Source organism: Talpa europaea (assembly GCF_964194135.1).
Source record: "Talpa europaea genome assembly, chromosome: 1".
NCBI lineage: Eukaryota > Metazoa > Chordata > Mammalia > Eulipotyphla > Talpidae > Talpa > Talpa europaea.
In genome coordinates, this window is record NC_140073.1 from 22,470,046 (window position 1) to 22,485,206 (window position 15,161).

Below are 15,161 nucleotides of genomic sequence, written 5' to 3' on the forward strand. Positions count from 1 at the left end.
TTAAAAAGTGCTCCTCTCTTCACTTCAAGAAAATGATTATGATAAAATTCAGGTCCAAGATCCCAAGAGAACTTCCGTGGTACAGTCCACATGCTTATTCCTCCTTTCCTCCTTGCAGATTGTCATAAAGGGATGAATTGACCTGTCCTTTTTTTTTGGTCCCAGGAAAACAAAGTATTCAAATCACATGAGTTTCCCTATCCCACCAAGACAGCAAGGTGGGCTTAATGAGATGGGAGTGACATAGACTTTTTAAATACCCTAAACCCTTTCGTTGGCCCGGGATATGGGGGTGGAGGCGAAGCGTTGTGTTTTCTGGTCAGTGCCACTGCCTGTTCATAAGAAGGGAGTCCTGTGTCGTCCACTAAAGGAGGCGATGGGGACAAGAAAACTTCTTCAGGTCTTCTGAAAATGATTGAAGGAGTGTGTCGGTTCCTTCTTACGTAGGCAGCTGAAGAACTAAATAGAGAGAGCTTTTAGATTTAGGAAAGGCAGCACTTTCAGGTTATGATGGCAATATTAAAAAAACCCAACTGACTATTGTGATAAAAAAAAATTGAACCCAATTTATTATCATACAACAGTTTTGTTTTTCCCATAAACTCCGAAAAATTTTGGTAACTTGAAAGTGCAAAAGCTTTGAAGTCAGATATGAAACCCGAACCGGTCACTTGATAGCTATATGAACAAAAGTGAGTTACCTAACTCAATGTCCTCCTCTGTAAAATGGGGATAATAAAAACTACCACAACAGAATTGTTTTGTGTGGACTGAGGAAGACGTTCTATGGAAAGCATCTGGCACTGTCTGGAAAACTATAATTAGGGTTCAAGACAAGACAATTCCCTTTTATTTATTTATTTATTTATTTATTTATTTGTTTGGTTGGTTTATACATGCACTGGGTACAGTCAGAAGCGCGGGAGGGTGAGAGAATTCACCAGAGCCAGAGCAGGGAGCAGAGCAGGCAGAAGGACCGAAGTACACTGCTGAGGGGAGCAGCGGGCGGCAGGAGAGGTCTGCGCGCCATGTGGGACCCTCCTCTGGTGGCCGGGGAGCAGCCGGGGATCGAACTGGCGCCGCAGAGGCCGCGGGCAGCTTCGCAACCCAGCGCTCAACCGCTGCGCCACCGGGGAGGCCCAAGACAATTCCCTTTTTCTCCTTTTTCTCCTCCTTTTTCTCCTCCTCACGAATTAAAACTTTCTGAAAACATGATGTGAAACCAAATCCAGGCTTTGCTGAAAGATGGCACAGCAAGTCAAGGAAATTACTGCCACAAAGATCATCATAACAGCTGATGCCTGTCTGTCTCCTCTGTCTGCCCCCTGCAGTTCTGCTGATTGGTCCATCCCTCCCAGATAGTACTTCCATCACATCACCTTTCTCGCAAGAAAAAATTTTATAGGGCCTCCCCTGGTGGTGCAGCGGTTGAGCGCTGGGCTGCGAAGCTGCCCACAGCCTCTGCAGCACCGGTTCGATCCCTGGCCACCAGCGAGGGTCCCACATGGCGCGCAGACCTCTCCTGCAGCGCCCCGCTGCTCCCCTCAGCAGTGTATTTCGTAGGTCTGCCTGTTCTGTTCCCCGCTCTGGCTCTGGTGAATTCTTTCACCCTCCAATGCTTCTGATTGTACTCAGTGCTTGTATAAACAAATAAATAAATCTTTTAAAAAAATTTTTTTATATCCAAAAGGGCAGGTTTATTATAAAAGGGAAGGAAGGGTAAAGCATGCTTGCACAGATACAAGAAAGGGAAAAGTTTGTTAAAAGAGAGGTTACATAGTAGCAGACGGGCAGCCTTGGGAGGAGCGCTTCCTCTGCTGCTTTGCAAAGGGAGGTCAGCGGAGAGAAGCTCCAGCATGGTCACAGGTCCCAGGCAGGCAGGAGGGCCACTGCTCTGCAGAGGGAGAAAGCTGACTGCCAGCAGCACCTGCATAGCCACAGGCGGGCAGGAGGACTGCTGCGCTCTGCAAAAATCTAATCTGCAGCCTACTTTCCAATAAATCAAGTTGAAACTTCTGTGCTTCCTTTCCCAAACCTCCCTTATTCTGGGCTTGCCTGAATTTTCATTACTCTATGCTGCTTGCCAAGGCAGCCCCTTTACAGTTTTCTGTATGTGCAATCGGTTCTCTGTCCCTTCTCCGACACACTCCTTAGTTCATGGCCCTAGGTCACATCAATGACTCCCAGAGTTGTTAGGAATCCCAGCGTGGGTTGGACTCCCCCGCTCTCTTTGCAAGTATATTTTTCTTCACACCCTTACTGAGGGCATCCTTTAGGCATCTTTGCCTTCTGCCCTTTTATCACATTCAGAGAACTTGTCTACTCTCATGGCTTCAGCTTTTCTCTTCTAATAGATGAATTCTAATTCCATCTCTGTTGTCCTACTTTCTTACCTTAACAACAAAGAAACATTTTTATTGTGGCAATATAGATATGAATTTTGCCATTTTAACCATTTTTAAGTTCAAAATTCAGTGGTAATGATTATATTCACAACATTGCACACCATCACCACCATCTCTCTCCAGAACCCTTTCATCACCTAATCAACATCATGGGCTTGTTTGCAGAATTTTTAAGTGTGAACAGGGATAAATAAACATCAATTTTGAATAACTTGTTTAGCACCTGGTGCTTCTCCTGGATAAGGTTATTTCTACACTTAGTCATCTACCTTACTGAGTTGATTAATTACAACTTTTTCTTATGGTAAGGATTCTGAGGTTCTGTTATGCAAACAATTATGACTATGAAATTTTATGAAGATTTATTTCATGGTCTATTATCCCATTTTATTTTTATTGTAAGTATCAGTAAAGATAGTTGAATCAAAAACAAATAACTCTACTTCTCTTTGGGTAGCCTCATGTCCAGATCTGTTAATTCTGTGACTCAGTTAAATTATGGGACTTATTGGGGCCTCCCTGGTGGCCTAGGGGTTAAGTTTAAGTGCTATCACCACTACGGCTTGAGTCTGATCCCTGGCCAGAGAGCTAACTTACATATGGCACAGCAGACCTCTTCTGCCTCGCCTGCGGCTCCTTTTAACAGTGTATTTCAGTCAATACACCTGTTCTGCTCCCCACTCTGTCTCTGGTGAATTCTCTCACCCCCTGTACCTCTGGCCTACACCCAGTTCTTCTAAGCATAAATAAATAAATCTGTAAAAAAACAAACTAAAAAAAAAAAAGGGACTTCTTGCCTCTGGAAACCATGTGGAGACACTGATATCTGCCTCCTGCTTATGAAGGAAATACTGAAATATCAAGTTAACATTTGTATTCTTTTGTAGAACCTTAGAAATAAGACAATTAAACTGTTTTTGTAAGTGTTAAATTAGGCAGTCAAACAACTGTCATAGAATAGAGGAAACTGAGGAGAGATAACAACTAAATGCAATGTTAAATGTAATGTACGTGGGCTTCCTTGGTGGCACAGGGGTTAAAGTCTCAGCGCTACCAAATTGTCATCAGCCACTGTGGCATGAATTGTATCCCCGGCCAGGGAGCTGACCCAAATGGTGCAGCAGACCTCTCCTGTCTCGCCCACTGCTCCCCTCAGCAGTGTATTTCAGTGGATCCGCCTGTGCTCCCCTCTGTGGCCTACACCCCTGTTATTGTTGGTATCAATAAATAAAAATAAATCTTTAAAAAAATGTAATATACCAAGGTCAGTTTTGATTTACAAGTCTTGTTTTGACAAATGCACTGTAGTAAACATAAGATACCGTTAACAGTGGTGAAAACTGAGTGAAAGATATATGGGAATTTTCTGTGCTATCTTTGCAACTTTCCTGTATATTTAAAATTACTCCAAAAAAAAAAAAAGTTCATTAAAAAGTAGGCAGGCATTTGCTACATCCATTTAAAAATAACAATATAAAATGTTGTGGGCCTCCCCGGTGGCGCAGTGGTAGAGAGCTGGGTTGCGAAGCTTCTGGCAGCCTCTGCAGCGCCAGTTTGATCCCCGGCCGCTGGGTGAGGGTCCCACATGGCGCGCAGAACTCTCCTGCCGCCCGCTGCTCCCCTCAGCAGTGTACTTCATCGGTCTGCCTGCTCTGCTCTCCCCTCTGGCTCTGGTGAATTCTCTCACCCTCCTGACTTCTGACTATACCCAGTGCTTGTATAAATGAATGAATGAATGAATGAATGAATGAATGAATAAAATATTTTTACTAGGTACTTACCTTAGATGTGGTTGCCTGTTACACTTAGTGATACAAAGGTAGTAACCAAGTAATCCAAAAATGACCAGGAATACTCCAGCAGCAATTAATCCAGTCAGAATGCCCATAACATCAATTTTCTCTCTGTTACCTTCTTAAGAGAAATAATTAAAATAACATAAATATTACATAAATATAATAACTGATCTCAATAAATTTAACACTGGGTATAAGCACACTATTAAGTATTTAATAATTAATGCTGATTTCTTTTCAAAGTCTTTGTGCTTAAGACATAACTTGAAATAATTTTAAATTACCTTTCCTAAAAGCCCAGTTATGGTTTTAATTCTTTGGAATTGGTCCTTAGGACATGGTAAATGGATAATAGTGAACATTCAGGGGAATAAACATCTCTTGTTCAACTAGACACATTTTGATATTAACGACCAGGATAAATGTATTAAAAGAAATTTATTAAACATGGTTATGTAATACAGTTTCCCTATGGTTGAACCCCACCTAAGGGGAATAAAATAACTAGTAAACAAACAAAACAACCTGCCAGACCAAGAAGCAGCTAGAGATGATAATATAAATAAAAGAAAGATTCTCCCCTCACCAGAACTGATTTAATTCTAACAGTCTTAAGTTACCTAGTAGCAAAAGGATTCTATTCACTTGTGATGGTAAAAAGGAAAATTATAATAGTTTACTACTTGAAACTAATGGAGTTCTTCTTTTATTCAATGCAAGTCTTGACTTAGCTGAATTGTTTAAAACAGCTTTCAGCCTATTATCTCATTTCCTTAGTATCTCACCAAACTTGATTTTCAGTGTGTAAATAGATGAATGTGGCCTCTCTGTCTTAGATAGCCCTTTGTATAATTGAGAAATCTTCCTTGGATTTACAAGTCTTGTTTGTTGAGCAACAGCCAAACTCAAACAATGAAACTAAATGTATTATAACAGACAGAGTGTGGGAAAAACATTACATTTCATCAATTCTTGCCATACCTGATTTTGTGGTTGGTCCTTTAATGGAATATTCCTGCCAAAATGTCATCTAAGAGAAAGGTAAATTTTACAAGTTTATTTAATTTCTTTATTATCATTTCACTTAGTACCAATGACCTAGACCAGGGGCAATAAATTCTTGGCATGTTCCACTGGTAGGATACCAGTTCATTCAAGGGGGTGACTCACTTTTATTAAAGTTCCACACCCACAACTGTTTCTTCCAACTCTAGAACTGGTCGGGGGATTACTGCCAGTGGTAGCTCTATTCTGCTGAACCCTATTACTCTCCCGTTACCTGCCCAAAGCCCCCATTCAGGCATCAGGAGGAGCCTTTGCATTAGAGAATCAGTGAAAATACCAAAGATGGAAGTTGAGATAGGAGACTCATTATCATGTTTGAAAAGGAACCCAAATTTTCCTAAGTTCAGTGAGGTCCTCAGTTTGCCAGGAGATTTTGTTGAAAGGTATTTATTGATTTGGAGGGCCATATCTGAGTGTTTAAGCTCAGTTTGTTATATGAGAGAAAGGAAGTGGATTTTAAGACAATTAGATAAAATCAGGAAAAGGATTTGTGAAAAACAACACAATCTCAATGGTCACCACTACAAAGTATATGCTTTGTTTTCCTTCTCTAACAGATGCAGCAGACACTTGCAGGGGATGGGAGGCTGGGCACAATTATGGAAGAATAAAGAACTAGGTTCCATTACCAACTACTATTAAAGGCTATCTGGACAGGTTCTGATTGCCCAACATGTAAAATGAGAACTCATAAGGAAGGGACAAAGAGGCTGGATTATTTAATCTACAAAAGTAAAGGGTTTGGATCACTTAACAGTCTTCAAGAACATGAGTTTGTAACAGACAGTGCTGCCTGTTTATTTTGTACCTTTTTGAGATTAACAAACAGCATTTAATTATATTTTAAGTGAGAACTTCAAAAGTTTCTCCCTTAAATTACATAGTTATACCAAATAATACATTCTTGAGAGCAGGGACCATATATTTTTGTATCTTTGGTGTCTAGCAGAGCACTTGTCAATGACAACATTGGTTGTGGATAAATATTTGAGAATAAATATAGTAATCAAAACAGGTAAGGTCACCGACAGGAGAAATTGCTCTGAGCCAGAGGACTAACACAAATGATCTCCTGATGTTCATTCACCACTCTGTGATTGTTTTTTTTAATACAATAAACATTAACCACACTAAATTATAACATAATGAATAATTTGCTGATTACTATAAACCCAGTTAATTAAGTAGAAAGCCAAGTTTAAATAATTAATATGTTAAGACCACAGGAAGAGATAATAGGTACACAGACCTGATTTATTTAAAGCATAAAATCTCTAGTGACAGAAGTGCCATTTTCTTAAGTACAATTTAATAAATTTCCAGGCAATTTAACTTAACATCAGCCACCAAATTACCGTTTTATCTTCATCCACAAAAATCTCTCTGGCTTCCTCATAATTACAAAGTTCTTCTCTGCATTCTCTTTCTAGGTCACCGGGAGTGAAGAGCTCCAAATCAAATCTATTATACAGGAGGTGTCTATGTATGAAAAGGTTTGCTTCTTCTTTTGATTCAAAGACTAATAGAGAAATAGAAAGATTTCAAACATTGATAAAAATAAGGCAAATGTTTCTGTTTCAATTGTGGAAAAAGTGACTAGTACTCTTCGTGTGGTCTAATTATACCACACTTTCTTATGGTTTTAAAATCTGACAAAAAGAAATACCATCAGCAAAAATAATTTTTGATAAATTTGACATAAACATTAGCATCCTTCCAGAAAATATTTGAGTTGGCTATGTCCAACATTATTAGCATAACTGAAAATATTTAAATATCATTTTTGCCTCCAGTGAATAATTTTTCCAGTAAATAACAGGCCAGACAGGTTCCCTATTATTGGCTAAGAAGAATTAATCTGCCAAAATGAAGAGAGTATTGAACTAAGAGAGACAGAGATTCTTGCTTTTCTTTTTTTCAGTTTTTAATACTTTTAATCTGCATTTTTAAAAACATGTGCATTCCAATAATTTAAATCATTTTTACAATAACAACAAAATGGTATGCTAACTGCATTTTACAGCCTGAAGACACCGTGGACCAGCTTAGTTTTTACTCTAGATTTTACTATTGGCCTACTCAGTTTCTTCCTTTATCAACATGCAAAGTCGTTTTCTTTCCTGCCAGGTAGATAGATGGGAAAGGTAGGCTGGGCCTTGGTTGTCAGTAAGTTCTCTATTCTTTGATGACAATCATTTAAACTTGATCCAACTTCTTTGCATTTTACAAAGTTACACAGTCGAAAGAAGTAAAATAAGAAGGCAATGTTTGTGCAATGTGTATATTGATGGTGCACATCTCTTTATGATTCATTTGGGTGCGTCTTCTGTTTAATAATTCCTTGGAAGTCAGTGGATTTTTCTCTTGCATTTCTGCCTTGGAATTTTTTTTAAAGATTTATTTGATTTATTTATGCATGCAAGAGCTGGGGCTTAGGTCAGAGGTGTGGGGGGTGGGGTGAGAGGATTCACCAGAGATAGAATGGGGAGCAGAACAGGCAGATTGAAATACACTGCTGAGGGGAGCAGTGAGCAAGACAGGAGAGGTCTGCTGAGCCTTGTTAGTCACCTGCCTGGCCAGGGATTGAATTCGTGCTGCAGTAGCTGCAGATAGCTTCATAGAGCTTCAACTTAAGCCCTTGCGCCATCAGGGAGGCCCTGCCTTAGAAATTTTGACTTATCAACTTTCTCAATCTCAGCCATATGGTGTTTGTCAGACGTGGTTGTGAGGAAGTGAAGGAGGCATGTGAGCAAGCAGTCTGCTCTGGGCAGTGGCTGCTGCTGCGTGTATAGATAAGTTTTGATTTGGCTTAGTTATCAACTGTATATCTTGGGGTAAGTCACTTCTATCTTTGGGTTGCTGTTCCTCATTTGTAAAACTGGGACATGAACTAAATAATCACTAAGATCTCTTTAAGTTATAAAATTATAACATGTATAATTAAACAATTATGCAAATTAAGGTCATTATATCAATCAATACTAAAACTTACAACACTTTAACCTTCTAAGTTAACAAAGTTGTATTTCATTATTTTTTTGTGCATTTGATTTTATTTTTCAGGTGTTCAGATTTATATTTGTTAATTGTTACTACTTCATCGACCACCATACAATTGTCCCCCTTTACTTTATTTATTTATTTATTTTTTTGTGGGATCCTCCCCGGTGGCCTGGGAACGAACTGGTGCTGCAGAGGCTGCAGGCAGCCTCACAGCCCAGCACTCAACCGCTGAGACACCAGGGGAGGCCCCTCCTTTACTTATTTTAATCTAGCCCCTGTTCCCTTTCCCTCTGGTAACCAGTTCTGCTGTCAGAATCCAAGGGTGTTTTGTTTGTTTGTTTTATTTATTTGTTTATTTTTGTTTCTTTATCTTCCATATGAGTGAAGTCATATGGCACAAAATTGTATTTTAATTATAAGATTCACTAAAAGATATTCAGCCCCTCCCAAAGAAACAGTTTCTTCCACACAGTCTCTCAAATATGTGTCTAGAATGCTTCAAGAGATTCCCTCTGCATTTACTTGTAATGTAAATGGTAAACAGAGAGACTTAAGCACAGTTGACACAAAACCAAAATATCCCACCATGGCAGTATTTTCCAAGCCCACACACTTTTAATTTGTTTTTGTGTCACAAACATTCAGTGATCTTGCTCCAGATCACATTACTAAAACTGGCACTAAGAAACTCTCTGAGAACTACATCAAATGTTTAAAAGAATTTAAAAATATTGTTATTTCTCACTGCTATTACCAAAGGAAGAATATATTACAGAAGTCAATTAAAAGATGATAGATAACAGGGCCTGAAATATTGATATTGGTATGTGAGTGACTTCAGGTTGGTCATTTATTCTTAGCTCCTTGTCCAAGGTATTTTTTCCAACCAAGCCTGAGTCTTATAGAGCTGCTTTTTCTCAAGTAGCCACTAGCCATAGATGGCCACTGAGTCCTAGAAATATAGTCAGTCTGAATTAAGATGTACCATAACCATAAAATATACATGGGATTTCAAAGACTCCATTAAAAAAAAAAGAATGTGAAATATCTCATCAATTTCTCATAGTTAGAAATGATATTTTGCATATATTAGTTTAAATTAAATATTAAAATTAATTTCACTGATTTATTTTTATTTTTCAATGTGGCTATTAGAAAATTTTGAATTATTTATGTGGTTGACATTTCTATTGGTCAGTGCTATTCTAGACTATTTTCTAAGGTGTTTTCTTTATGTTTCCTTCTTTATTTTTTTGTGTAGAAGAACTAGGGTGTAGGCCTGTGGTGTGGGCATGAGAGGATTCACCAAAGACAGAGTGGGGAGCAGAACAGGCAAATCTACTGAAATACACTGCTGAGGGGAACAGTGGAAGAGACAGGAGAGGTCTGCTGCCCCATGTGTGGGTTAGCTCTTGGCCAAGGATTAAACTCAGGCCTTAGTGGTAACTGTGCTGCGACTTATCCCCTAGGCCACCAGGGAGGCCCTATTCTAGACTATTTGTTTCTATGTTATAAATAAAATAGATGGGCTTTCTCAATTCAGGAAGGAGCTAGAATGGAATAATTGGCAATAGTCATTTTAAGAAATATTCTAAAAGGTAAACCAGTGAAATATTTCTGTTCTTTCTTTTCCCTGTCTTGTAGATTTTGTGCCACCTACCAAAGGGAGGTAAAGTGAAAAATTTTCCATGTCTTCATCTCTCACTAGAGTTCTTGCAATGACCTTTTAAGTAGTTTCTGGCTCCCATATAGTTCTGTTTTGAACATTCTGGTGTAGATATACTGGCTTCCAACACCGGGTTCTCTCCTGCCTTTGTACTTACTATTTCCTCTGAAAAAAACTTTCTCTCAGTTTGCCCTCTTATCTCCTTCAGTATTCTGTTCAGGGTTATCTTGAAACTCCATCCTATCCACCCACCACTATACTTTGTTTTTCTTCATAGCTCTTATCACCATTGGGTGTGCTATATGTTTACGCATGTTTTTGTTGCCACATTGCTAATGCGCCATTAAAACGGGAATGGTGGGCCTCCTCTGGCAGCGCAGCGGTTGAACGCTGAACTGCAAGGTTGAACTCTGAGCCGCAGCCTCTGCAAAACTGGTTCGTTCCCCCGCCGCTGGTGAGGGTCCCACAAAAACAAAAACAAACAAACAAAAAAAACAACCAAACAAAAAAAAACAGGGAATGGTGGGGTCTCGCCTGATGGTGCAGGCCGTTGAGTACAGCGCTATGAAGCTGTATGCAGCCTCTGCAGCGAGGGTACTACCCTGGCCGGCCGGCGAGCAGGCGAGAATCCCACATGGCACAGCAGACCTCTCCTGTTTCTCCCGCTGCTCCCCTCAGCGGTGTTTTCTGTCAGTCTGCCTGTTCTGCTCCCAGCTCTGTCTCTGGTGAATCCTCTCACCCTCCCGTGCATGTGGCCCGTACCCTGGTTCTTGTATGCATAAATAAATAAATCTTAAAAACAAAACAAAACAGGGATGGTGGTGTCTGGCACAAAAGAGATGCTTAAAAAAAAAATTACTTACTGGTGGCCTAGGGGTTAAGTCTCAGCGCTATCACCTCTATGGCCTGAGTTTGATGCCCAGCCATGGAGCTAACCCACATATAGAGCAGCAGACCTCTCCTGTCTCACCCAATGCTCTGCTTAGCAGTGTATTTCAGTAAATTCACCTGTTCTGCTCCCCACTCTGTCTCTGATGAATCATTTTACCCCCCTCTTTGCCCCCCCCCACCTCTAGCCTACACCCTAGTTCTTCTATGCAAACAACAACAACAAAAATTACTTACTAAATTAATGAATGAACTCAACTTTCTTGTAGTGGGAAGGAAATGACCACAAGTTAACAGAACCTCTGTATGCTCCTTCTCAGATATTTACATATCTCTAAATTTTATTGCTAAAAAAGCACCAAATATGACAGTCATCTGTTCAAGTAAGTTATCTGAGTTGTAAAAACACCACACCCTGCCCGCCATATGTGAGTCAATAAAGCTACTTTCACTTTCGAAGGAAAGTAAGACAGTCAGAAGCATTTTTATTCCTGAAATGATATTAATTTTTTAAAGATTTATTTATTTATGCATACAAGAGCTGGGGTACAGGCCAGAGATGCAGGGGGAGAGGATTCACCAGAGACAGAGTGGGGAACAGGACAGGCAGACTGACTGAAATACACTGCTGAGGGGAGTAGCGGGCGTGACAGGAGAGGTCTGCTGCGCCATGTGGGTTGCTCCCTGGCTGTCTGGGGCTCGAACTCCTGCTGCAGAGGCTGCAGATTGCTTCATAGTGCGGTGCCTAACCCCTTGCGCCACTGGGGAGGCCCCCTGAAATATTTATTCCAATAAAAGACTCCTCACCCCTGCATTGCCTGTGCCTTCCACCAGCTATTTGCCACTTCCTTGGTGTGAAAGTTCCAATTCAGCCACCTTCAGTGCCTTATCAAACGATTTCTCACCTATGACCTCTGGAGAAATACTGTCCCTTACTCTTCCTTACTATTTCTGTTCTAAGTAAACCTGAATTAATTGAAAGAATCAAACTTCCCAGCACCTCCATTTCCTGAACTTCTGGTAAGAATTCCTGTTTTCCCTCTGGCCAACACTGAGAATGCACTGACCTTCGCTCTTTTGTATCTGCCCCCTCTGATTCTCCTCCCATCTCTATTCTCCTGCTGGGAGACCTTCCTAGAAAGCTGTCTGTACATTCTGCCATTTCGAGTCTACCAACACAGATGCCTCCCTGGTGGTGCAGGGGTTAAAGACAGTGCTATCAAGCTATCACTAGCCATTGTAGCATGAGTCTGATCCCTGGCCATTCAGGGAGCTAACTCACATGGTGCAGCAGACCTCTTGTCTCATCCACTGCTCCCCCTCAGCAGTGTATTTCAGTAGATCTGCCTGTTCAGCTCCACAACTCTGTTCTCTGGTGAATCCTCTCACCTCCCCCACAACTGTGGCCTACACCCCAGTTCTTGTATGCATAAATAAATAAATCTTTAAAAAAAAATCTACCAACACAGATATTCTATTCTTTTCCTCTCTTCTGCTTTCCCATGTTTTCCAAATAAATTCCCTTTTGAGTCATTTGAACTCCACCCTTGGGCTTTATCGGAATTTAGCTGAAGATGTCGTATTTTCCTAGTTGCTTTTCTTATCTCCATTTATTATATCTCATTTGCAGATAGAGAAAATTGGCTTATGTGCCATATAACTCTTCTGAGGCAAAGATACTGCTGCTCACTTTTCTTCTTTGCTGTTGAACATTCTGTTCCTACCTCTTTCATAGTTTATAAAGACTATCTCTTTACACCCTGCCTCCCCACCAGATGGAGAAGTCCTCCAGGTTGGGATCATAACCTTGCATTGCCAGCACATAGCATGAAGCAACTCATAGCTAACACATAGTATGTACTAATAAATCAATTTAAAAAATATATAGGGCCTCCCTGGTGGCACAGGGGTTAAAGACAGAACCATCAAGCTACTGCCAGCCACTACAGCAAGAGTTTGACTCCCGGCCAGCTGCGGAGCTAACCCACATGACACAGCAGACCTCTCCTGTCTTGCCCGCTGCTCCCCTCAGCAGTGTATTTCAGTAGATCTGCCTGTTCTGCTCCCCACTCTGTCTGCGGTGAATCCTCTCACTCCCGCACCTCTGGCTTATACCCAAGTTCTTTTGTGCGTAAACAAATAAATCTTCCAAAAAGTATATATATATATGTATGTATGCCCTCATTTACATCTCCCACAGATATCACCAACCTTCTATGTGCACATTCCTTCCACAGTTGGTGATATCCTTGAGAATGTCTTTTATGCTTGTATAATGTGAATGAACACTCTCACAAGCACTTTGGGTATCACCATTTGGTCCCACTGAGCATGAAGTATTAACTTTATATATGAGTGTGCTTGGGTGGTCCTAAGAAGAATCTACTTTCAAAATCTCCCTATGACACTAACTAGCCTATCCAATTACTTAGTATTCTTCCATTAGGATTTGAGTCCTTTAGGTTAAGATATTGCGCTATCTTAAACCACACACACCCGCGCGCACACACATACACACACACCCATAGGAAGTCTTAACATACTAAGCTGTATTAATGATTAATAAGTCATCAAGGATTATTAGTGTAATAGATCCTCCCCAAATGAAATGAGCTCAGAGTAGGAGCTAATGAGAAAGAATAAGGGACAGGAAAATATGGGGAAGTAGATCCCGAATCCTGGCACTAGTAGGGTGCTAGATAGGAGAAAGCTGAAAGTCAAAACCCTTTTGTGTAGCCTCCCCTGATGGCTCAGCGGTTGAGCACTGGCTTGCGAGGCTGTCCACAGCCTCTGCAGCGCCAGTTCGATCCCCAGCGAAGGTCTCACACACACACACACACACACACACACACACACACACAAAACCCTTTTGTGTGTGTGCTGTCCTTGCTTTTTTCTAGATTAGTTTTTTAAATGTGTACAGGAACTAGTCTGTTTTTGAAACAGGAACCAACACATAAGATGTGAACTTGTAAGCTTAGCAAGCCCCAAATCTACTTTTCTGATAATCATCATTCTTTATTCAGATAATCAAATAATTTAAAATCAATAAGGAGGGCCTCCCTGGTGGTGCAAGGGGTTAAGACACAACCTATGAAGCCATTAGCAGCCACTGCAGCCTGAGTTCGATCCCCTGCCAGGGAGCTTCCCTCATGGCGCTGCAGACCTCTCCTGACTAGCCCACTGCTCCCCTCAGCAGTGTATTTCAGTCAATCTGCCTGTTCTGTTCCCCACTCTGTCTCTGGTGAATCCTCTCACCCACCACACCTCTGGGCTGTACCCCAGTTCTTATATGCATAAATAAATAAATCTTTAAAAAAAATAAAATCAATAAGAACCTCAGAACCAATCTGCTCCTCATCTCGCATCATTTTACAACAACAACAGCAAAAAATTCAGGTTGAAAGGAGTTAAGCAAGTAGCTTGCCCAGGGTCTCACTACAAGTCCGGACTAGACTTCAGGCTCCCTGTATGCCATCTTTCCAGGAAGGAGTAATTATAATTATAATTACCAAATAGTCTCCTCTAGACAGAACGCCCTCTCTGATTTTCAGAAGTTGAAATCGTTAACCACAAACCAGGTCTTCACATATTTATCAAAAGAAACTCGCAGAAATAAATTTGTGTAAATTACACGTAACACAACAAACCACATTACCAAATAGGCCGCAAATTAAACTAAAGGATGTTTTAGTGCTTCTATGATTGATGGGGGAATGTAATTTCACATAGCACACTTTCTCGTTTGCGATCTCTAAGACGAGGCTGCAGTTCGAAAGGGGGTTTTCTGGAGGCCTGAAAAGCACGAAAGCACGCTTACCTTCTCCCGCATGCCTGGACTCCCCCGGACTTCTCGTGTAAGGAGGAAACGCGAAGGTAGCTATGGGCAGTTGGCTGAGTAGAACCAGAAGCGTAAACATAGTCTGGCAACTGTCAAATAAACTAACAAATAGCAACAAATCAAAAAACAGTCCAAAGAAGCCCCTGGCTCAGCCCTGGAGTTTCTGAGAACTGAGTCACCGGCTGCGCCCGAGCGTGGTTTCGGTCACCAGGGCCGACCCGCGCCAGGAAAGCGGCCCCAAGAGCGCCTGGGGACAAATGCCGCGCGCGCCCCCGGACTCGGCAGATGGCTGAGCGGGCACTTGTGGCCGCAGGCGACCCTCTGGCTCTCGTGGGATTCCGACTCCGTCCGCCCAGGAGGCCCCGTCCGAGTAACCCGTTCCCCGCCGGGGCCCAGCCTCCGCGTCCCGCACCTGCAGCTCCCGGCGCATGTTCCAGATGCTCCCGGGACAGAGCCCCGTCGTCGGGTGGTCCCTGAGACCGCCAGGCCCTCGGTTT

The 15,161-nt window shown here is 41.5% G+C and overlaps 1 protein-coding gene across 1 annotated transcript; it reads right to left on the bottom strand.

Moving 5' to 3' along the window:
• Positions 1-224: 224 nt before the first annotated feature.
• Positions 225-14,743, bottom strand: PRRG4 (proline rich and Gla domain 4; the record flags this gene model as incomplete). The annotated part of the gene is made up of 5 exons (XM_084229394.1): positions 225-459; positions 4,187-4,319; positions 5,183-5,231; positions 6,622-6,785; positions 14,638-14,743. 5 exons carry the CDS (start codon positions 14,741-14,743, stop codon positions 225-227), a joined length of 687 nt encoding a protein of 228 aa, XP_084085520.1.
• Between the last annotated feature and the right edge of the window lie 418 nt (positions 14,744-15,161).